General features: G+C 44.7%; 1 protein-coding gene across 3 annotated transcripts in view; it reads right to left on the bottom strand.

The window, feature by feature from the left end:
* The window catches only part of PRR11 (proline rich 11), a 298,857-nt gene that overhangs the window by 24,801 nt on the left and 251,144 nt on the right, over positions 1–22,912 (bottom strand). The window contains exons 8-9 of one of the 3 annotated variants that reach the window (XM_086954972.1): positions 20,213–20,272; positions 5,988–6,084 (exon numbers count right to left, since the gene is read on the bottom strand). In XM_086954972.1, the coding sequence (XP_086811098.1) occupies positions 5,988–6,084; positions 20,213–20,272 (157 nt within the window). Of the gene's footprint in view, positions 1–5,987; positions 6,085–20,212; positions 20,276–22,912 lie in introns of all 3 variants that reach the window. The other 2 variants (XM_086954971.1, XM_086954973.1) reach the window with 2 other exon arrangements.

Raw genomic sequence — 22,912 nt, forward strand, 5'->3', positions numbered from 1 at the left:
TTCTTGCTTATTTGCACAAGGATATGAGGGCCAGCGTCCGCATCAAAGCACAGGATGAGGTGTCTGGGGCTATTGGTATTCATCAGGGAGTGAGACAGGGTTGTGTGCTGGCTCCCCTCTTTAAATTGCTTATAATAATGAGCCAGACACCCATTTAATTGGGGCCACTCCTGAATAACAAATTATAAAAGAAAGCCCCCTTACTTTGCTCCTTTATCCGGATGAAGCAGTACTTATGGCTCGTACCCCAGGGCACTGCGCTAGCTTGTGCACGCTTTTGTTGCTTTTATGTTCTCCCTTGATATGCAGACTAAGTTCTCTAAATCACATATGTAATGTGGCCATACGTGTGGTACCTTAATGGATATGTCACTTGGTAACCACTGCCTGAGCAGTGTAAACAACTTTCCATATGTGGGAGTTAACTTTTATGCCAGAGGATCTTGGTCTTCCAACATTGCTCTTCACACTACCAAGTTCTTTATAGCTAATGGGTCTTACCTAGTCTCCCACAACCTGAGGGGGAGGCTCTCTCATTCCTATGCTGAAAATATGTAACTCACAATGCATACTCTTGGCCATTTATGGGGCAGAGAGATGGGGAACTTCAAATTGCATGGGCATTCAGTGCGCAGAAAAAAGGTTTTGCAGATCACTTTTATCTGTCCCCATTTCAGCCTCACACTTCATCGGCATTAAGGAACTGGGTATCCCTTACAGAGCAGATTTAATCAGGGCTCAGCCACTTCTGTTATAGACTCCAATTTGACAAAATTCTGAAGCAGCCCTAACTAAGGAGATAATAAGATATTGCCTCTCTTTAGACAACAGATTATTAATCCCTTGGTTTGCATTAGCAAAAGCCGAATAGAGTAAAATCAGGATGCAGTCAATCCTCGTCGATCCACTAATGATTGAATGAAGGTGTCAAAAAGAAGGTTGTTGCCAATGCAATTTAAGATCGTTAAGAAGCAAGGCTTTTGAGGGATATCTAGGACAGGACCAGTGTGGGCCAATATCTTTATTTGTGTGAATCTGATTTTTCCACAGTTACATCAGTTTGGCCCACACACGCTGGGAACAGTCTTTGCTGTCATTTTAGATCTAAAACTGTGAAATACTGGCTTTGCTTCCCTTTAAGTTATGTATTTATCTTGAATCCAAATCTTGACCCTGCGATGAATCATCTGGACAATCTTTGCTCCATTTTATGTTTTTTTAAATTTTATACTATGTTTACCAGATGGTTTCGGATTCCACTTTTTAAAAAAACATTGTTTTAATATTGTTTAATGTAGACATGCTTTAAGATGTTTATTGTTGCTTTTAAAAGAGGAACATGTTTTGTATGTAGGTTCATTTTTAAAACATGCTGTTTGTGCACACGGGTCCCTCCTGTTTTAAAACCATGTGCATTCTTTTTTAATGTGTTACGGTGCTTTTATGTTTGGTGTGGGTGTGATGTGGTGTGTGTGTCTCTCTTACTTACCCCTGACTAGAGTGAGGGTCCCTACCTGGACACGTTACAGACCCTTCCAACTAGAAGCACAAGTTACTTACCTTCGGTAACGATATATCTGTAAGAAACAGCAGTTAGTATTAGATTCCTTATATTAGAATATCCCCAGGCGTCAGACTGGATCCGGAAACATTTGCGTAGCAATACCTAGGCGTTGTCGTTGGCGTTGTTATGACGTCGCCAGAGTACTAAGACGTCGCCCTCGCGTGCTGATGTCAGATCTTATACACAGCTTTTCCGCGCCAGAAACGCAGAGCCATGATAAAAACCAACACTGGTGCCTTGAAACTAGGGCCCTGAAAGGGGATGACCTTAACCCTAGATATCGGTTCGCAGAACGGGGAGAATGGGTGGGGCGGTAAGGAATCTAATACTAACTACTGCTTCTTACAGATATATCGTTACCGAAGGTAAGTAACCTGTGCATCTGAAAGAAACAGGTTAGTATTAGATTCCTTACCTTAGAATAGATACCCCAGCAATACCAACCCCGGCGGTGGGTCTGCGAACCAATAATCACACCAGAAAGTCCTGGAGGACGGAACAGCCAAAGAAGCCACCCCTCCGGACTTGGCTGTCCAGGTCGAACGTGTGCAGCGAGGCCCACGTAGCTGCCTGACAGATGTCCTGCAAGGGGACTCCCCGGCCCAGGGCAGTAGTAGCCGCCGTGGCCCGACAGGAGGCTCCTTCTTAGCCAAAGAATAGCATGCCTTGATGCACAAGACGACCCACCGAGAGATGGTCCGTTTGTGCACCGCCCTACCCTTCTTAGCGCCCACGTAACCAACAAAGAGTTGGTCATCCACCCGGAACTGGCATGTGCGATCCAGATAGAATGAGAACGCACGTTTTGGATCCAGGCGGTGGAGCCGCTCTTCCTCTTTAGAGGGATGCAGAGACGGAAAGAAGGTGGGCAAGGTGATGGACTGCCCGATGTGGAAGGCTGTGACTACCTTGGGTAGGAAAGAGGGTCTTGTCCGCAACACAATCTTATCCGGATGGACAGAAAGGAAAGGAGGCTTGGAGGAAAGAGCCTGGAGCTCACTCACTCTCCTGGCAGAGGTGATGGCAACCAGGAAAGCAGTTTTAAGGGTAAGAAGACGGGGAGGACAGTTATGAAGTGGCTCGAAGGGAGCGCACATTAGATAAGTAAGTACAAGGTTCAAGTCCCACTGAGGCATCACGAAAGGAACAGGGGGGAACATATGAGTAATGCCCTTCAAGAACCTATTTACAATCGGGGACTTGAACAAAGAAGGCTGATCAGGTAGCCTTAAGAAGGCGGAAAGGGCAGAAAGGTAGCCCTTGTTAGTGCCCAGAGCAGAGCCCTGCTGGGCAAGAGAAAGAAGGAAGAGGAGAACCTCAGAAAGGGGGGCAGAGAGTGGATCCACAGCCTTTGCTGTGCACCATGCCACAAATCTGTTCCACCTGCAGGCGTATACTGACTTTGTGGAGGGACGCCTGGCTGCCAGAATCACATTACAGACTTCAGGAGGCAAGTCAAATGGCCTCAACTGTCGCCTCTCAATCTCCAAGCATGGAGGTGGAGACTGGACAGGTTCGGGTGGAGGACCGTCCCCTGCGGTTGCGACAGAAGGTCCTCCTGAAGAGGCAGACGAATCGGGGGATGGACTGACATGCTGAGTAGCTCAGGATACCAGTACCTTCGTGCCCAGTCCGGAGCCACAAGGATGACTTGGGCCCGGTCGCGCTTGATCTTCTTCAGCACTCTGGGCAGAAGTGGTATAGGCGGAAAGGTGTACAACAGACCGCCGCTCCACTCGCGCCGAAAAGCGTCTCCGAGCGAGTGCCGCCTTGGAAATTCCAACGCACAGAACTGATGACATTGCACGTTCTCTTCGGTGGCGAATAGATCTAACCAAGGTTCTCCCCACTGCAGAAAGAGGCCACGTCCGAGTTCAGACGCCATTCATGATCCATCATGCACCATCGGCTGAGTTCGTCCGCCTTGGCGTTCAGAGAACCTGCCAGGTGTTAAACCACACCTGGCCTTGGCAGCCTGCGTCAGCAACACACTATAGGCAGCCCCCTGCTCCGTTGCCACAGTACGAGGGGAGACAAAACCAGTGTCGGGCGAAGTGTCCAGACCACTTGCCTCCCCAAGCTCACCTGTCCAGTCCTGATAAGACTGTCACTCCCGTGCCAGAGGGTCCTCAGACCTCTCCCAATCCTCCTTGCCACCCATCTCCTGAAACTCAGGGGCAAAGGATGGGGCCGGGTCATAGAAGTAGAAATCTCCCATTGGCGTCGAGAGCGGCGCCGCTCCGGCGCCGGACCCGAATGGAGGCTGGGATTAGGGACGGCGCCACCCGGAGGCGACACCCTGGGGGTCGTTGTCGGCGAGGTCGACCGGCGACGACCTGGATCCGGAACCGGATCCAATGGGGGCCTGCGGCGCCGGGACCCAAGTCGCCGGCGGCATCGGGGCCGAAGCACCCAACCCGCTTGGGCCCCCAGTCGGGGCCGCTGGGCCCGAAGGCACCGCAGAACCCGACAGAGGAGTGAGCGACCTCATGGCCATGAGGAAGGCCTCGATCTCCTCCAGCGTCTCGTTCTGCCCAGGGACCGGCGGGTATGAAGCAGGCCGCGACGCCTGCGGCTCCGGCGGTGCCGCGTGGGCGGTGTCGCCCGACTCCCCGGCCGCGTCGGGGGGAGTCAGAAGAGCGATGACGCCTCTTCGACTTCTTTTGCCCCTTACCTGAGGACTTCGAGCCCGAAGACGACTCCCAGAGCTATGATGGCTCAGACCCCGCGACCGGTCCCTCGCCCTTCTTCCGGACCGAGACCTCGAGCTGCGTAGGGCCGACTGCTGGAGCGTCGTGGTCGAGGCCCAGACAGTGCAGGCACCAGCGATGGGGGTCGGTAACCGACATCAGTCGATCGCAGTCGGCGCAGGGTTTGAACCCGGGCATCCCTACCGGCACCGTCGGAGTCGATAGACTTCGAAAAGGATCAAAAATTATTTTTCCGGATTGGCGCTTGCTGGCGCGGAAAAAAGAAGAACGGCGACGCCATCTATCTACGCGTAAGGGTACTGCTACGCAAACGTTTACGGATCCAGTCTGACGCCTGGGGATATTCTAAGGTAAGGAATCTAATACTAACCTGTTTCTTTCAGATACTACATTTCTGTTTCTGCCTATCCTCTCTAGTTTTTATGTTAGATTCTTCCCCATGATACAAGCATCCAAAGTACTTTGTATACACTTGGCTGTGCTTCAGACTTAAATGTTTTCAGCCATACCGACTAAATTGTTTTAAATGTGTAGTTCTAAACGTCTGGAAATGTATTTTCCCAGATAGGACTTTCCACCGCATTTGCTGCCTGAACTTCTATTCTCACTAAAACTTTCTTGGGGTAATGTGATCCACAAATGTTTATTTTCACCCACCCCATTAAACATGCCTCCCCTTTCATCACAAACAAAGCACCTGAGTTGGTATTCCCAGTGTACAGTAGATCAACAGAAAACACCCCAACACTTCAATAGGTATTTTCCACTATGGTATTGGTTTAAACTATGGTTTACCTAATGGTCTCTGCCTAAATATTTTTCATTGCTGTTCACCAATCAACGTACAAGGATATCCAGAATCTTCTATCATTCTTAACCTCATGCTAAAATAAGATCCATTCACTCTGCAATCATCCCTCTGCTATACACAATCTTTCTCCCCATATTATTGAGCAGATTTTCCAACCTTGGTGATTGCTAGTGTGTAAACCGGTTTCCTTTCTCCAATTCTCTACCTGGGCATAGTGAACTCTTTTTGTTGTACTTACTGCTATAATGCTTTATAATACGCAAGATATATCTGCTGTTGCACATATAACATTCTATATTACATTTTTTACTTACTCCCACTTTTATCCTATGTTTTAAATTTTAATTCTAGTTTCACGGTGTGCTCATTTTTTACTCACTGCTCTTTAAAGACATTTCTCTTGTGTACTGCAATATTTTTCATTCCTCAACCTATTTCTGTGGTCTCATCCAAGAAGAGGTCTTGAGTAAACATTAGTCATTCTTGGACTTTTGTGTAATTTATTTTTTCTAGGAGTTTATCTCTCATCATTTTATCCTGGAATGAGTCATAAATGTATGTACCAGTTAAGGGCATGAACAGCTGGGACATACCCATCTATAGGCTCTACAGGTACTTGAACCCTTTGAAAAAAGATGTGCATCTCTAGAAACGTTTCTTGCATACAAAGAGGTTCCTCATCTGCAGATCCATTTGTCTCAACCCCAATCCAGCAACATCTTACCACAAAGAAAAGATAGTGATTCACAGATTACCAAACAATTTCTTGATGTGACAAGAGCATTCACGGCATTTGAAACCACTAGTTACTTCGTGGCATAAACCCAATAACAATTTAAAGATACGTGAATGTTGAGCATTCGAAGCAGGGAATTAGGTGCAAGTTGGAAAAAGGTATTGCCTGAAATTTTTGCTTTAGTGCCCGTGCCATTATCGGGGTGAGTCCTGTTCCATTGTCCTTGTTCTCTCTGTCATAAATAGGAGTACCTCCTGGGCTTCTGAAAAAAACATAAGAAAGAAAAAATAAGAGGGTCAATGTTGTTGTCTAAATCTATACACTCCTTCATATCACAAACAAGCTGGGACGTCCTAGACCCAAGGAAAGGACATGTATATGATGTTTCATATAGCATATCTCTTACAGCCACCGGGTGTCACAGCACCTTATTATCAATACCACCAAAGATTACGGATCTCAGGAAATCAATAAAAGGTAAAAAGATAACAAATGGAAGTAATATTAAAGAAATTTCAACATAATTGGAGCACTGGGGAATACAGACTTATACAGATCCATAATATCCATATACATATAGATTAGCTCTTTGCTGGAGTGAAACTGCAACTACTGTGAACATGAGAATAGCAACAAACCCTCGAGTTTGTGGGCACTGAGAAAATACAAAGCAACCACGTCTTCAACTAGTGACTCCCGATCCCTTGTTTTGGGTTTCCTGCTACGTACACTGCTACACAATATTAGTGGACAATTATGCAATAGAAAACCATTTACAACTCACAGAAATCCATTTATGGATAGCTGGGAGGCATGAATGGAATTATTCTCAGCCATTAACATAGGTTTAAGGCTGTAAATTGCTCTATGAATTAGGCCTTTAGTTGTGAAGTTACTTACCTTCAGTAACGCCTTTTCTGGTGGATACAGTATATGCCTGTGGATTCCTCACCTTTTGAATTACCTCTGCGCCAGCATTCCGCGTAATACCCCTGCGCCAGCTTTCCACAGAAACTATTTTTCTAGCTCTTCCAGGTTGACGAGGATGTCATTATAGCACGGCTCCGCTCGCGACACCGTTTGACATCACCAGAGACATAAGAAGACTTAGTCGGACTGCTGACGTTAGTTCTACCCATTTTTTCCGTGCTTTCGAGGCAAAGGGGCTGACCGACAACATAACACAAGTATACCCAATATACATAATATATATACACACACCAATACATACAGTATATACATAAGTAGAAAGGAAAAGCCAATAAACAAAGCATTTCCTAACAAACAAACTATATGGCATGAAAATGACATATAGAAAATAACAATGTCAGATAGTCAGAACTTTTTCGGTATATGCAGGACGACAATGGGGAGGCGGGTAGGTCAGTGAGGAATCCACAGGCAGATACTGTATCCACCAGAAAAAGCATTACCGAAGGTAAGTAACTTGCTCTTCTGATGGATACATCTGCCTGTGGATTCCCCACCTTTTGAATTGAATCCCCTGGTTGTCCCTCTTCCGGAGGAGGGTGTCCACCTGCCTATTTAGAAAAATCTTGCAGTACAGAATATGCAAAATGTCCGTCCCTCCTAAACTTGGAATCCAAGCAGTAATGTTTTGCAAAGGTATGGAGGGAGGCCCAAGTTGCCACCTTAAAGATGTCAACAACAGAAACACGCCAAAGCAGAAGAAGAAGACTTAGCTCTGGTGGCATGAGCTCTAATACCTTCAGACGGCTCCTTCTTGACCAATGTAACCCACAAAGAGCTGATCATCCAGCCTTAGGTCCCTGGTTCTCTCCAGGTAGAAGCGGATAGCCCTCTTAGGATCCAGGTGGTGAAGTCTTTCCTCCTCCTTGGAAGGGTGAGGGTGAGGGGGAGGATAGAAGGTAATAGACTGCACTAGATGGAAAGGAGTGACCACCACAGGGAGGAAAGCAGCCCTGGTCCTGAGAACCATCTTTTCTGAAAGAATGGTTCAAAACTGAGGTTTTGAGCTAAGAGCTTGAAGCTTACTTACCCTCCTAGACCGTCTTAAAAGAAAGAAGCCTCTACGGGCAACAATGAAGAGGCTCAAAAGGAGAACCCATCAGGAAAGTAAGAACTAAATTCAAAACCACTGAGGCATAACAAAGGGAGTGGAGCGGAAACCTATTGGTGAGGCCCTTAATGAACCTCATAACAATGGGAGACGAAAATAAAGACGGCTGGTCTGGCAAACAGAGGAAAACCGACAAAGCTGACAAATAACCCTTCACCGTAGCCCCAGCACAGCCCTGCTGGGCCAAGAAGAGTGAAAAACAAAGAACGTCAGATAAATGAGCCTTCAAAGGATCAATGGATCTCTCGCCACCCATTTCAACAACGAGTAGCACCTACAGGAATAAAATAGATTTGGATGATAAAATAACATATACCAAATCCGGTGGGAGGGAGAAAGAACTCCGATTGCCCCGTTCAAGCTCCAAGCATACAGTGCAAGGTCTGGAGGTGGGGGTGTAGAACCTGCCCTGCGACTGCGAGAGAAGGTCTGCCCTGAAAGGAAGACGGATCGGAGGTTGCGATGAGAGGTGAAGAAGATCTGTGTACCACACCCTTCTTGGCCAATCCGGAGAGATCAATATGACTTGGGCCCGGTCCTGGCGAATCTTCTGCAGAACTAGAGGAATCAAGGGTATAGGAGGAAATGCGTAAAAGGAGTTGTGAGCTCCAATCCAATTGAAACGCGTCCCCCAACGCTCCCTGCAACGGATACTGAAGCCTACAAAACGACGGGCAGTGTCCGTTCTCCTGCATGGCAAAAAGGTCCACCCGAGTCAACCCCATATCCTGGAGATGCGACGGACCACCTCCGGATGAATCTGCCACTCGTGATCGGACTGTCCGCATGCACATTTAGCACTCCTGCCACATGATTTACAATCACACAAATCTGATGGCCCTGAGCCCAGGACCAGACCCGCAGAGACGATACAACCCTAAGCCTCCCTGTTTGTTTATATGCCACATTGTGTTTCCGTTTAACCGACTGACCGGGAAGGGAGGGAAGGAAGGCTTTGAGAGCCAAAGTTTTGCCTGAAGTTGCAGAAGGTTGATGGGAAGCAACCCTACCTCCAGAGAACCAAAGACTCTTGCTCTCCAGATCCGCCAGAGGAGCACCCCACCCTAGAGTGGAGGCGTCTGTGATCACTGTGGTGGAGGAGTTTGAAAGGAATTTCCTTGAGACAGGTTGCCCGGTACACTCCACCAAGACAGCTCCACTGCAGTCTCTCTGGAGATTCTGACCTTCTCCCCAAGATCTCCATTGTGCTGATACCACTGCCTGCGGAGGCACCATTGGAGTGCTCTCATGTGCCAGCATGCATGGTTGAGCAATAGTATGCAGGAGGCGAACAGACCGAGCCGGCTTAGGACCTTGAGGACTGGAACAACTGCTTCATCGTGAAATAAAGGAATCATCTCCTGAATGTCGAGAATCCTCTGTGGAGGCAGGAAAGCTCAACATACAGTAGTGTCCAGTACTGCCCCTAAGAACATGCTGGGCTGAGAGGGCACCAGGTGAGATTTGGGTGCCGTTTATCGAGATACCCAAGTTGAACAAAAGTTGCGTTGTTACTTGCAAGTGATGCAGCACCATCTCTGGCGACTTTGCTTTGAGCAGCCAGTCGTCCAGGTAGGGGAAAACTGGAATCCCCAGTGAGACCGAATGGGAGGACCACAAACTGGTAGTGCTGAGACCCTACCGTAAACCGGAGATACTTCCAATGCAACTTCAGAATAGCGATGTGGAAATATGCATCCTGCAAGTCGTTCAACACCCACCATCCAGTCTTTCTGCTGCAGTGCCACAAAAACCTGAGCTAGGGTCAACTTCTTGAACTTTCCCTGCCGGAGGTAAAACCGGAGGTCCAAGATCGGTCTTAGCTGGCCTTCCTTCTTGGGAATCAGGAAATAACGGGAGTAACATCCTTGACCCCTTTCCTCCTCCAGAACCACCTCTATTGCACCTTTCTGTAGTAAGGAAATAACCTCCTGCTGCAGAAGCAGCAAGTGGTCTTCTGAACAGCAGCCCTGGCGAGGAGGGTAAGGCGGTGGTAACTCTTGAGAAGGTAGGGCGTACCCTTTTTCCACAAGATTCAAAACCCAACGGTCTGAAGTAACCGATTTCCAATCTAGCAGAAAATGGGACACTCGACCCCATACAGGACCAACATGCTCCAAGATGGGGGATCTAGAGCTGCTTTCCCATGGTATCAGTGATGGGGGCAGAGGAGGAGGAGGAAGACTTGTCGAGAAGCTCCCCGCGACCTTTACAGAGGGTTCTGCTATTACTGTGGCTGCTGACGGCCTCAAAAGGAAGTCACCTTCCCAAAGCCTCGATACCTCTTGTGTCCATAGCCCCTGGGCTGGGACTGTAGGCCCAAGGATCTTGCAGTAGCCCTACAGTCCTTGAAGCGCTGCAGCGCAGAATCCGCCTTTGTTCCAAACAATCTTGCCCCATCGAAGGGTAGATCTAGCAAAGTAGCCTGTACATACGGCAAACAACCTGAAGACCTAAGCCAGGCATGTCTTCCAGTTGCAATCGAGGAGCCCATTATCATGGCAACCGAACCTGCTGTGTCCAGACCAGACTGGATGATCGGACTGGATCGGAATCGAGCTTGCGTATCTGAAAGTGCCTCCATCAGAGCACGAATGTACCTTCCCAGCAAATGTGTGGCATTCGCTGACTTCAGAGCCATGCTTGCTGAGGAAAACACGTTTTTGCCCGACTGCTCCAATTTCTTTGAGTCTCTTTCCCCAGGGGTGGTGGGGAAGGATCCAGACGACTGCCAGGGACAAGAAACCTGAACCACCAAGCTTTCCGGAGATGGATGGGCAGAAAGGAAAGCTGGATCACCAGGAGCAGGCCTATACCTCCTTGCCACTGATCTAGAAACTGCAGGTGCAGACAAAGGCTTCTGCCACATCTCCATAATCGGTTCCATCAATGCCTCATTGAAGGGCAGCAGAGGTTCAACAGAAGAAGAATTTAACACCTCAGTCGGAATATTTGACTTCACCTCAGCTGAGGGCAACTTAAGGTCCAACAACTCAGCAGCTTTCCTGATAACTAAGTGATAAGGGACAATATCATGTGAACCTAAAGCCTTCAAAGAAGACAGCTCCTGCTCCGGGGAAGTATCCAGGCGACTAGCCTCACGTAGACCATCAAATTCATCCACAGAGTCGAGGATCTCCCCTTCCTCCTGTTCTTGCTGGAACTACTCTTCCTCCAGCAGTCTTTGCGCTTCCCTCCTGGAAGGCCGCTTCCGGAGGACCTTCTGAAGTGGGCAAAGGCGCCTATCGAATTCGGGATGACATTAGCCAAACACCGGACGGCGCAGGTGAATGAGGTATCGGAGTCGAAAACCTCAGTGTCGGAAACTGCCAAGATGGAGCCGTCGGCATAAAAAGGTGACTGAGCATACTGCTGGGGGATGCCCAAATTAAAGGCAAGCTGACCCACGGGGCCAGAGGGCGCACCGGTAGGGTAGGATGCCCTGGCAAACATGCCAAACATTGTATTAAGGAAATGCAAAGGATCCGATTCCCCCCCCTGGAAAAGGAGGATAAGGATCTGAAATCCCCTGGTCTGGATCCATCTGAGGCTGTACGGGGGGGAGGCTGAGGCTGCAGAGCCGGAGACATCAGCGCCGGCACAAATAAAGCTGCAGGAATAGGAAAAGAGTCCCTGGGAGCTGGAGAATCCCTGGGAGCTGGAGAATCCCTGGGAGCTGGAGAATCCCTGGGTGCCGGAGAATCCCTGGGCGTCGGAGAATGCCTCGGTGTCGGCGAATCCCTTGGCGCCGGAGAGTGGGCCAGAGTCGCTTGCGGAGAAGGCGACGGGGAGATGAAATCTTTTACAGGATGCGGTTGCACGGGAGAGGCCGACCTCGAAGCCCTGCCTGTCGAAGATCGACGTCATGACCCATGTCTTTGAAGTATGAGAAGTCGACGATACCAGAGACAGTCATCATCGGGGTCCGTGATGGATATATGGCCCACACACTCCTTGCAGGGCTTGAAGCCCGACTTCTTCGAAGTAGCTATTCTCACTGCAACATGAAGAAGAGGAAGATTCAAATTAATCACAAGTAAAATGGAGAGTCCAAGAAAAAAACGTTATGCGTCGACAGTGCGCAAAAAAGGGGTGGAACTGACGTCAGCACACCAACAAGGTCTTCTTATGGCTCCGGTGACGTAATACGGTGTCGTGACCGAAGTTGTGCTATTATGACGTCCTCGTCGATGTGGGAGAGCTAGAAAAAGAATTTCCATGGAATGCTGGCGCAGGGGTATTCTGCGGAATGCTGCGCAGGGGTAATTCCAAAGGTGAGGAATCCACAGGCAAATGTTTCCATCAGAATGATGGAAGCAGTGCTTTCTATGTTGACCCACTAGTAACTGAATGAATTTCCAGAGAATTCGTATAACATTTCCTTCAAAATTCCCATTCCTTTCTCCACAGTTTGATTCAGTTCCAATGAATTGTGGCAGGAACCTATCCAAAAACGCCAAATTTCCCTCACTTGTTATTGGTGAAGGGAATCCTTATTAAGTTCACCCCTTCCTATGCCGTCATAAGCAAGATGTAGCATACCCCTTATATGCACCAATTTATCATTGCCCCAAAGGGATAACGCTACTAGTTGTCTGTGAGACCCTTTGACTTCAAAAGATGTAGCTTGGGCTAGGCCTCCATCAACACCCTTGCAGACCTCTTTAAACTAAAGGAAAGGCAGAAGATAAACTAATTAAAGTGCAACTGCAGTGAGCCAGCCAGGCAGCAGGTGATAGTCAATAGTATGAAACTTGGTCCTGAGAGGTATTACTTTATAAACAATATCAAAAGTCGCTTTTATGACATATGAAATAAAGATGTTTGTGAACCAATGATTTGTATTTTCACTAATTAACTGTATGTGGAAAGAATAATGTTTCTAGCTTCTTGTAAACAAACATTTAAAAAAATAGGCTTTTAAACATTGAACGGTTTTGCAAACTGTAAGACTGCTGCAGACTCAAATGGTGAAATGGTATTTAGGATGTTACTGTTGAAACATGCGAATTGGTCAACATTACTTGATTTAAATCTCTACATAATGCAGCTGGGCCTTGCTTTAACAAGCTAATTTAACTAATATCAATTTGGCTGCATGATACTATATTGAGATTTATTTTATACGTTTACATTGTAACTATTGTATTTAGCTATTGTACTTACCTAAATGTACCTTTGATGTCATATTAGATGCAGTGATGGTTATATAATTGTAGTGTGATATAGTTCGGTATAGCATCAAATTTATTATTTAAATACTGAAGCCTAGCCCACAGTGTGACATGGCTTCTGTTAAATCCTGTGCTAAGTTTAAGTCCCACTTGCGAGTTACAAAAGCACTGATACAGCCCACATAGGATACTTGACTTGTAATGTTGCCTTTTGATATTTAGGTAAAGGAACATACTGTAAGGTGCTGTGTAGTAGCCCCACACCGCCGGGAGGTCAAAAAACACTATCTTATAAAGGTCCATAAAAATCTGGACATTCAGGGTCATATGCACCAAAACTTGGATTTCCTACACAGAAATGAAATGTATTACAATATGCTTGATTTGAAAAGTTTAAGTAGTTAATATACAGAAACAGGAGTTATTTGGCATTTTTGACTGCTTGAATGAGTGGTCTAAGATGGCTTCAGCGGTTTTGCCAGCCTCACGTAATTCAAAAGAATAATAAATAAAACAAAATGCATACATAACTTCATACATACACAGACAGGTCTGTTAAACTGTCATTCACCTTTTGCTTCTGCCCAACACAGCGTCCAACATAGGCAATGGGCCAATTCACTTCAGCCATCTGCACTTTAAGTGACAATAATTTGACTGACGACAGGTGCAAACCTTCTAAAAAAGAAGTTCAGTACAAGTGCTGGTTAGCCTTTATTTTTCTTTACCAATCCATTTTACTTTCAATTCTTTATCCTTTTTTATATTATTTAGTTGACTATGTGTGTTTACAATTTTTCGTCAGGTTACAGTAGTTCAAAGCCAATAGTACTTTTCTTTGCTCCAATATCCAATAAGAATCATGTTTTCCTACGATGTGCATTCAAAATAAAAGTTGTTTCTATACTTTTTGTAAGAATGCCTGGCTGCTAGTAGGCCCCAGTACTAGTCTACTAACAATTAAGCCACCAAATTAAGGCATCAGCATATTTTTTTCTTCTTTTTCAGTTGAAGCCTATGCTTACAATAAGAAGAAGAAAAAAAAAAAAAAATATATATATATATATATATATATATATATATATATATAATCCCTGGATGGTTCCGCTCTCCTCTTGTTTTTTGGCGCTTCTGGCAAGTGCGTTGCTTCACGCGGTAGAACCAAACCGCAATGTATTCAAACTGTGTTTGCCCCCAGGGCCTCCCGGGTCCAAACCAAAAAGAAGCCGCCACTGCAGTCAATCCGTTTTTCCTGAAACCAGTAGATTTATTATTCAAACCACTACAGCATGTTTCACAGCGAAAACCAACGCGTTTCGTGAGCTCCCCACTCACTTGATCACGGTTGTTACAAACACTGTTTGCTGAGAATAATTTAAAAAGGGAGTCCCTCCCCCCATCGGTCACATGATTCCAACCATATGTTTTTTGACACTATGGCCTTCTGGGACTCGTAGTTTTTACATTACAAAATATCATTTCATGTTATTTACACAGAAAAACAAATTGTGCACCATTCCCTACTGATTAGCTGTTTTTAAATCAGACATTCCTTTCGTGATATTTACATTAAGGATTTCTTGTGTGCCAGAAAAACACAATCATTATTCTTTCTTTCTAAATCCCAGGTAATTGAGATTAGAATCGAATTTACTATAAAATAAAAGCCCTCTAGTGGGCTGACTCAGTCATATGGTACCTTATAAATTATTTCCTTATAATTTTCTTAAGGTTCTTTGTACCTTACAAAAGGAAGGACGGTTATTGTTTCCGGCATTTTAAATTCAATAATTTTCAACATAAAGTTTTTTTCAATAATAAACAAACAATAGGGTATTATCGTACAGGTCTTTTTCCATTAGACCTACTTATAGCCCTCTGGTGGGCTGACATTTACAATGGTGTTGATTAATTGTCATAAATTTTATGTATTCAGTACTTTTGAATTTTGGCCCAGAGTTTGGCTTCTATGTATACTGTGCCGTGGTTTTTGGGAGGGAAAAGTTAGTTATGGAGTACATCAAGAGAGGCTTTCATTGTTGTTATATGTGTACATAAAGTTCTTCAGACTGGTTCAGACCATGAGGGGTCATTGTTCGAAAGTTCAAGATATGGCGTGATTCCTTTTGGCGCAACAATTTTTCTCGATGTCCTCCCCTTTCGGTTGGGGCCAGTGTTTCCAATCCTAGGAATTTCAAAAGTCGCCAATTGCCATCATGATTTGTCTCCATGTGTTTGGCCACTGCATTCCCTCTGTCTTTGTTTGTTGTGGCCCTAGTATGTTCCAAGATACGCTTCTTGAGTTCACAGATTGTGCTTCCTATATAGCGCAGCTTGCACGGACATTCAATTAGGTAAACTGTATACTGGCTTTTGCAAGTAATTAGTTCTTTGATCTTCCAAGTTTTTCCATTAGCCATTTCGATTTGTTTCGTCGGTCTTGCTATCTCGCAAACTTTGCAGTTGTAGCATTTGTTGAATCCAACTGTTTTGAGCCAAGATGTTTTTTTGCGGTTCATGAAATGACTATGGATCAATTGGTCCTTCAAATGTGTTGTTCTGCGGTATGTGACCACTGGGTGATCACCCATTTTTTGACCAATTGTTGGATCCAGTTTCAATAGTTTCCAGTTTTTTCTGAGAATCTGGACAACTTCTTTCGCTTCTTTGCTATAATCCAGTATCAGTCTTATAGGTTCTTCCATTTCTTTTTCTTTGATTTGTGGTTTCAAACAATCTGCCCTAGTTTTCTCGTTGGCTCTTTCCCAACATTTTTTCGTCAAGTTTTTTCCATACTTTCTCTTGCGGAATCTCTCCATTGTTGTTGCACTGTGCTTCTCCCATTCTGTTTTTTCGCTACAGATTCGTTTAACCCGGAGGAATTCACCGTATGGTATGCTTGAAATTAGAGCAGGTTGATGAAAGCTTGTGGCTTCCAATGTTGAATTTGTGGCCGTTTTCTTCCTGTGTAGGGTGGTCTCCACTTTGTTATTTTGGATATATACTTCTGTGTCCAAAAAGGATATCGATTGCCTGCTTTTTGTGTAGGTGAATTTCAGACCTCTTGTGCTATTATTCAAAAGTTCAAAATATTCTTCGAATTCACTTTCACTTCCCCCCCACACTATAAATAAATCGTCAATGAATCTCTTCCATTGTACGATGTGTTGGGTGAATTTGATGTTTTGTTGATTCCAGGCTATCTCTTCCTCCCACCAACCCATTGCTATGCAAGCATAGCTTGGACTGAATGAGAATCCCATTGCAGCGCCATTGCGCTGGCGGTAGAGTTGTTCTCCAAAGAAGAAGATATTGTTCGAGAGTAGCAATGTAATCATTTCATACAACATATCATTATGTTCCTTATAATGTATGTTGCGTTTTTCCTTCGAAAGAAGCACACTGACTCTGGAAATGTTGCTTTTCGAAATCCTTTATTCCTGAAATGACACGAGGGCCAAGAGTTTCACTGTTCCCAACGTTTCTGCTCGCCAGAGCCTTGATCACGGGAGGCAGTCTCTCTAACATTTTGAATTGCCCACGTGGTTGTCCTTTTAAACACGCAGGCCATATTCTCTTGCAGAGAAGCGCAGAGGAAAACTTTCACGACTTGTAAATTGTGTGCAGAATGCGATTTTCAAACCAAGTATTTCATTGAGTAATCTGCACGCTTTTTCCATGATATGTCTGTTACTTTGCACCAAGAAAAATAAAGTGTCCCTCTCAGCACAGGTAAAGGAGGAGTGTGGAAAATATTATCTGGAAGCCTCGCACCAGATGCACTGACCGCCCTGCTTGCCCCCTGAGACAGGATTTCAGCGTGGAAAGTAAGGGAGCAGGTGGAATGATTTCCAATAACTGCAGGATTTTGTTGCTTTTAAGAAAACCATCGGAAATGTCAAAAACGAACTGTGCTGAGAGGGACACTTTATTTTTCTTGGTGCAAAGGAACAGACATATCATGGAAAAAGCGTGCAGATTACTCAATGAAATACTTGGTTTGAAAATAGCATTCTGCATGCAATTTACAAGTCGTGAAAGTTTTCCTCTGCGCTTCTCTGCAAGAGAATATGGCCTGCGTGTTTTAAAGGACAACCACGTGGGCAATTCAAAATGTTAGAGAGACTGCCTCCCGTGATCAAGGCTCTGGCGAGCAGAAACGTTGGGAACAGTGAAACTCTTGGCCCTCGTGTCATTTCAGGAATAAAGGATTTCGAAAAGCAACATTTCCAGAGTCAGTGTGCTTCTTTCGAAGGTAAAGGAGGAGTGTGGAAAATATTATCTGGAAGCCTCGCACCAGATGCACTGACCGCCCTGCCAAGGTCAGGCTCCCTGCGTGGCAATGGTGTTGATGAAATATATATATATATATATATATATATATATATATATATATATATATATATATATATATATATATATATATATATATATATATATATACACACAAAGCCAGACAAATTGCCTTTGCAAATGCTTGTTTTAATCAGATGAAACTAAATACATTTATCGAAATTATTAAAACTATAAATTTCTCCACAAATGTTAATTTTCCTTGCAGAATAATTCTGGAAGAATGAAGCTAGTACATTAGACTAATTCAGATTAAAATTCTATGTCAGGACCGGAGGCTCAGATTATGCCTTCTTCATTCGCTTTATTTTCTAAACCAGCTATTTTTTTAAAAACATAAACACACTTTTCTTTGCTCCAATAAGAATCATGTTTTCCTGCGATGTGCATTCAAAATAAAAATTGTTTCTATACTTATTGTAATATTGCCTGGGTGCTAGTAGGCACCAGTACTAGTCTATTAACAATTAATCCACCAGATATTTTTTTTCTTCTTTTCCAGTTGAAGCCTATGCTTACAATAAGGATAAGAAAATGAAATATATATATATATATATATATATATATATATATATATATATATATATATATATATATATATATATATATATATATATATATATATATATATATATATATATATATATATATATATATATATCCAACAATTGCAGTTTCCCAATTTACAAAGAGCCAGCGGAGACCAAATGATGTGCAGCAGATTTTTATTTGAATGGCAGCCTGCCAGCAAGGGTTCCTTCGATGGGCAAATATCACCCCCTATTTAAAGCCAGACACGTTTCAAGTAAGTCTCTTCATCAGTGGCTTTATCGGAAGACGAAGGGAAAGCACGTCTGCAGGCACTTCTGATTTTAAACTTCTCCCGCCCCGTTGGGCGTGGCCAAAAGGCCTTCTGGGAGAAGCAGTCCATGCCGTATCTAAACCACAGTGGGTCCGCGATCCCCAGTCACAGTGTCCTTTAAACATCTTGGTGCCATATCTTCGGGTCCCTGCCTGCTTTACTGCTGTCATTTCTACTGTGAGCAAACCCCTTACTGCTACGGTGCATGCTCATTCTCCTCCGTTAATGGGTAGTATCTCCTGACGCCACCACAGACCCGCTCAGGAAGCAGTCGGCTCTTTTCAACGACCTGGGAGGGCAGTTACAATCCAACAATTGCAGTTTCCCAATTTTGAAAGAGCCAGCGGAGACCAAATGATGTGCAGCAGATATTTATTTGAATGCCAGCCTGCCAGCAAAGGGTCTCCCTGGGAGACACAGACGATGACTCAGGCCCCTCGAGGCCATGGCTCCCCCCGAGGGCATCTTGTATATGCTCAACTCGGACGATATTGTCAACCCTCGATCAACAGATCTTCGGGTCCCTGCCTGCTTTACTGCTGTCATTTCTACTGTGAGCAAACCCCTTACTGCTACGGTGCATGCTCATTCTCCTCCGTTAATGGGTAGTATCTCCTGACGCCACCACAGACCCGCTCAGGAAGCAGTCGGCTCTTTTCAACGACCTGGGAGGGCAGTTACAATCCAACAATTGCAGTTTCCCAATTTTGAAAGAGCCAGCGGAGACCAAATGATGTGCAGCAGATATTTATTTGAATGCCAGCCTGCCAGCAAAGGGTCTCCCTGGGAGACACAGACGATGACTCAGGCCCCTCGAGGCCATGGCTCCCCCCGAGGGCATCTTGTATATGCTCAACTCGGACGATATTGTCAACCCTCGATCAACAGACTGTGTCCCAGCAGACAAGGTGGCTAAATACGCAGTGAGCTGTCTTCAGAAGCCCATGGAAAAAGGCGCTCATTATCACCTCCAGGCAGAGTGTCCCCGCCCTTGTCTGGAGGACAAAGTTGACCTCACACTGGACATTGTCCCCAAAATGGAGACATTCCTGGCCAAGTTCGTCAAGGACCCTAAAAAGGGTATTGACCGGTCCTGGCGCTCTTGCCAGGACAATCTCCTGGATGCCGTGGGACCAGTCTCTAAAATTGTAGATATGGCCGATGAAGCTAAGGAAACGGGTTCCCTAATCTCACCGAGGTCCTGTCAGGTTGGGCGGAGCGTGCCATTATATTCCTGGGGAACTATGCGTTCTCCACGGAGAGACGCCAGCCACTTTTAAGAAAGTTGAACCCTAATCCCCAGGCAAGTCCTCACATCCTGTGGAGAGGTAGAGGAATGGCAGAGGCAAAGGATGTAAATGAAGCCCCTCGGCAGATCAAAGTAGCATGTTATTTGTTACATATTCTTATTTTCAAGAGTGCTGGTCATTCTCGCGTTCTATGGCATTTTTCAAAACCAATATGCACACATTGTTTCTGTTGAGATACCTGAGTGCACATAAACAACATTAAAACCATCATAAAACATTACAAATACCTATGGCTCACAGCTGGCATATGGACTATAAGAAACAAGGAGGTCCCTCCTGAGGATGATGTTATGAATTAAGCTTTGGGTTCTATTGGCTTAGAAGTCAAAGTAAAAGGCTAAATTCAGGTCCCTAGTCAATCCGTCAAGGTGCCTACCGGTTATTTAAAAGTGGAAAAAGACATTCCATGAACTCACAGTACTTTCATGATTTTTCAAGCTACTTGCTTAGTTTGTCTTTCTTTTATGTTGCTAAAGAATTAGAAAGATGGAAATTTAAAGGATCCAGAACACAAAACTGCAACAAAGAAAAATAATACGAGCACACACTTTTTTTTTCAAATGTATGTAAAAGAATACAAAACAAGTTACCTTTGCAAATTGACCTTTTTAAGATGTTTTCGAAGATCTAGTTGACCTTTGCTGGGTGATCTGCTGAAAACAACATTTGCTTTAGAAACCAATTTAAATCTTAATCCAAAACAAATTGACAAAATGGAGCAATACCAGCAGTAAATTGAATTACCAGTATTTGCATTTCTCTTCCGTATCTTCATAAAATTTGTGACCAAAAATATATCCATACCTTTCTTTCAAAAATTAAATAATTTTACATTACATGTACAAAAATACATTTTTTTATTGAAACTAAAACGAAAATCAAAGCATTAACATGATTACAAAATCTCCTTATTATACCTTCCTAAGAGGAAACAAAAATGCTGAAAAAGTTGATAACAGACAAAAGCATAATTACATAGAAATTTGACAAGTCATTTTACTGCTGTCTTATCCCAAAATGCACTGCATTGACTCCGTTAATTTTCAATGCCGAGCTGAGTGATAAAATCTCAATGACACCAAACAAAATACAAACATGCCTACTAAGCTCCTTATCCCTGCATAAACCAATGTCCTGGTGGGGCAAAGCCAGGATCTTGCCCTGCAGTGAACAGGCGAGTGCTGAGGTGGCACCAGTCGCTCCTGGAGATCCAGATTCTTTCCTCCAGCATCCTTCTCCAGAGAACTTGGTGGTATAGTCATCAAACAGTCATCTAAACCCCAATTCATTCACCACAACTCTCCCCCCCCCTAGGGAATCTAAAAGGATGGAGACATTTGCCAAACAAATGTGCTCTTCCACTAGCATCACCGTCAAGTCCGTAAATTCCTTATACCTCCTTGGCAGGTACTTGCATGTGTTGTGGGACGGAGTGGCAGACATCCTGCCAGATGTTCCTGAGAAAATACCAGAAAAATTAGGAGTCCCTGTTTATCAAGACAGCAAATAGAAAATTACTGTATCAGAATCTATGGGAATGGTCTGGCTTGAGGGGATAGTTTTCTATACCATCCTGTAAATGGCACGAATAACACACTAGGTAGAGGAAGTCACTGAACCACGATTTGACAAACTTAAAAACACAGTTAAATGTGACGGACAGACAGTTTTTATGAAGTTTAAAAATGATGGAATTTATTATTTTCCTCCCAACTGGGTTACAATCTAAAACATTATCACAAATTCATTAAAAAAAACACATAGCGTGGTGATACAAAAGAATATTTCTCACAAGTCAAAATTAAAAACAGTCAAAAACAGTCGACGCAGCATTTCAGTGCTTTTCTTTCTTTTGACACCTTCTTCAGGACCTTAGAACTTTTGACTCCATTATATTCTGTGTAGCGAAACTGATGCGTCTCGAAAAGTTTTCTCGCGGGTTGCAAGCTGCTCAGGTATATCAATTCCCTAGAGCTATACTTTACAAGTCAGAACCGCGATCTTAATTTTACACGGAGGAGCCACTGTCAGTGAGGGGGGGACTTCTTATAGTCTTTGGACCTGTTATAGATTTATCCGGGATTTTCTAAAATGCGCTCCGATCGCTTGATTTCTCGGACTCTTTCAATTATTTTCTTTGTGCACGAGCCTTGTGATTGCAGTGCGGCCTCCCTGCTCCTCCGTGTTGTCGTCTTCTGGAAAATTAGAAGAGAAAATACCATCAATGTCACAATGCTTGATTTTAGATGGTCACAACGTGGCTAAGTAATCTATTCAATCGAGCCTGGATACCACCGACTATCCAATTGGGCAGTTCGGCGCCATGCCTAAATTGTCTCCACAGACTTTTCCTCACACACTTAATAGTCTGTGATGGTCATGCCCTTCGACGAATCTAGGAGCAAAAGCAGACTCAGCCTTAGAAATTAAAGAGAGAGCAACAGCCACTGCTCACACTCTATGTCTAGCCTGTACGCTGCAGTTTCCTCTCTAGCTTTACCCCTGTCAAGGCTTCGGCAGGGGTTACTAGCAGAGGCATTGCCAATTAGTACCTCAGCAACAGTAGACCACACTGTCCTTTCAGGGTAGAGGCCGAGGAGCAGACCAACAGCATTCAGGACCCCAGCAGTAACATGATATCCAAACTCCAGCACCCCTTCCTGTAGCTGCAGCAAAACTACTTAATTTGCCTTTGGGGTAACATACTCGGTTGGAGGTTGCATTCCCGTCTACCTCCACAAATGGAGGAGAATGACGTCCAAACAACAGGTGCTCTAGATCGTACAGTAGGGCTACTCCCTCCCTTTTCTGTCTCACACCCCAGATATGCTTCCCACACCACAACACCTCCTGGAGGAGCACTTGTCCATACTCCAGAAAGAAGATCAGGCCCTCTAGCCAAAAGGAGCGATACAGGGGATGCTTGCATCAAAGATTGTGGCTGACTGTTACTTTCAGTATGTCCTGGTGCCGAAGAAGGATGGAGGCCTGCGCCTCACCCTAGATCTTCATCCTCTGAACTTCATAAAGACAAGTTTAAACTGCTCACCATGGCCCAAGCTCTGTCTGCCTGGTCAAGGTGGTGTTGGATCTGCAGGATGCTTACTTCCACATCCTGTCCTGCAATCCCCGAAACGCTACCTGTAGTTTCATGTAGGCCAAGAACACTTTCAATTCACTGTGCTCCCCTTCGGCCTTCCAGCGTACCTCGGGTGTTCCCAAAGGTGATGGTAGTGGTAGTTGCAGCCCATCTGCGTAGGTTGGGAATACCAGTCTTCCCATACCTTAAT

This window comes from Lissotriton vulgaris, chromosome 2_1 (assembly GCF_964263255.1).
Source record: "Lissotriton vulgaris chromosome 2_1, aLisVul1.2, whole genome shotgun sequence".
Taxonomy (NCBI): domain Eukaryota; kingdom Metazoa; phylum Chordata; class Amphibia; order Caudata; family Salamandridae; genus Lissotriton; species Lissotriton vulgaris.